This window comes from Egretta garzetta, unplaced genomic scaffold (genome assembly GCF_000687185.1).
Source record: "Egretta garzetta isolate BGI_Z169 unplaced genomic scaffold, ASM68718v1 scaffold577, whole genome shotgun sequence".
Lineage (NCBI taxonomy): Eukaryota > Metazoa > Chordata > Aves > Pelecaniformes > Ardeidae > Egretta > Egretta garzetta.
This window is the reverse complement of record NW_009260138.1, coordinates 64,085-64,763: the sequence shown is the minus strand read 5'-3', so window position 1 is coordinate 64,763 and position 679 is coordinate 64,085. Positions and strand designations below refer to the sequence as shown.

The window sequence follows — 679 nt, the reverse complement described above, 5'->3', positions numbered from 1 at the left end:
GGGACAGGTTGGCTGCTCCGTCTCCTCCCAGAGCCCAGGGCCATGCTGCCCCTCCGTGCCCCAGGGCACAGCCACGCTGCCTGCCCATGGGTTATGCCACCTTGCACCCCAGCCTTGGTGCTCCCTTGGCTTTCATCTGCCAGCGCTGCAGAGCTGGGACAACCCTGGCCACTGGCCCCAGGGCAGGTAGGAGGGAGGCCAAGTGACACAAGGTCTTGGTCCTCTCAGCCCCGCAGGTCCGCATCGCCCCAGTGCCCGAGGCTGAGCAGCTCCGGGAGGTGCCAGCAGGGCTGCCCGTGCTGCTGGAGTGCCAGGTGTCCCCTCCAGATGCCCCCGTCCGCTGGCTGAAGGACGGCAAGGCTGTGGTCTCGACTGAGGTCCTGGCCGTCCTCTTGGAGGGATGCTCACGGAGGCTGCACATCCCCGCAGCCGTTCCATCCGACTCAGGGACGTACACCTGCGATGCCGGGGATGATGCTGCCAGCTTCAGGGTGACCGTGATTGGTGAGCTGCCAGGGGTGCCTGTCCTCCTGCGGGGCTCACATGCCACCAGGGCTGAGTCCTCCCATGTGTCCCCCACAGAGGCGCCAGTGAGGATCGTGGGCTCCAACGAGGAGGCCCCCCACGCCTACACAGCTGGGCAGCGCGTGGAGCTGTGGTGCCAGCTGTCTCGCCCGGC

General features: G+C 67.7%; 1 protein-coding gene across 1 annotated transcript in view; it reads left to right on the top strand.

Annotated features, from left to right (window-relative positions):
• OBSL1 (obscurin like cytoskeletal adaptor 1) overlaps positions 1-679 on the top strand; it is a 21,131-nt gene that overhangs the window by 7,585 nt on the left and 12,867 nt on the right. The window contains 2 exon segments of the mRNA XM_035897090.1: positions 229-504; positions 583-679. Coding sequence (XP_035752983.1) covers positions 229-504; positions 583-679 — 373 coding nt within the window.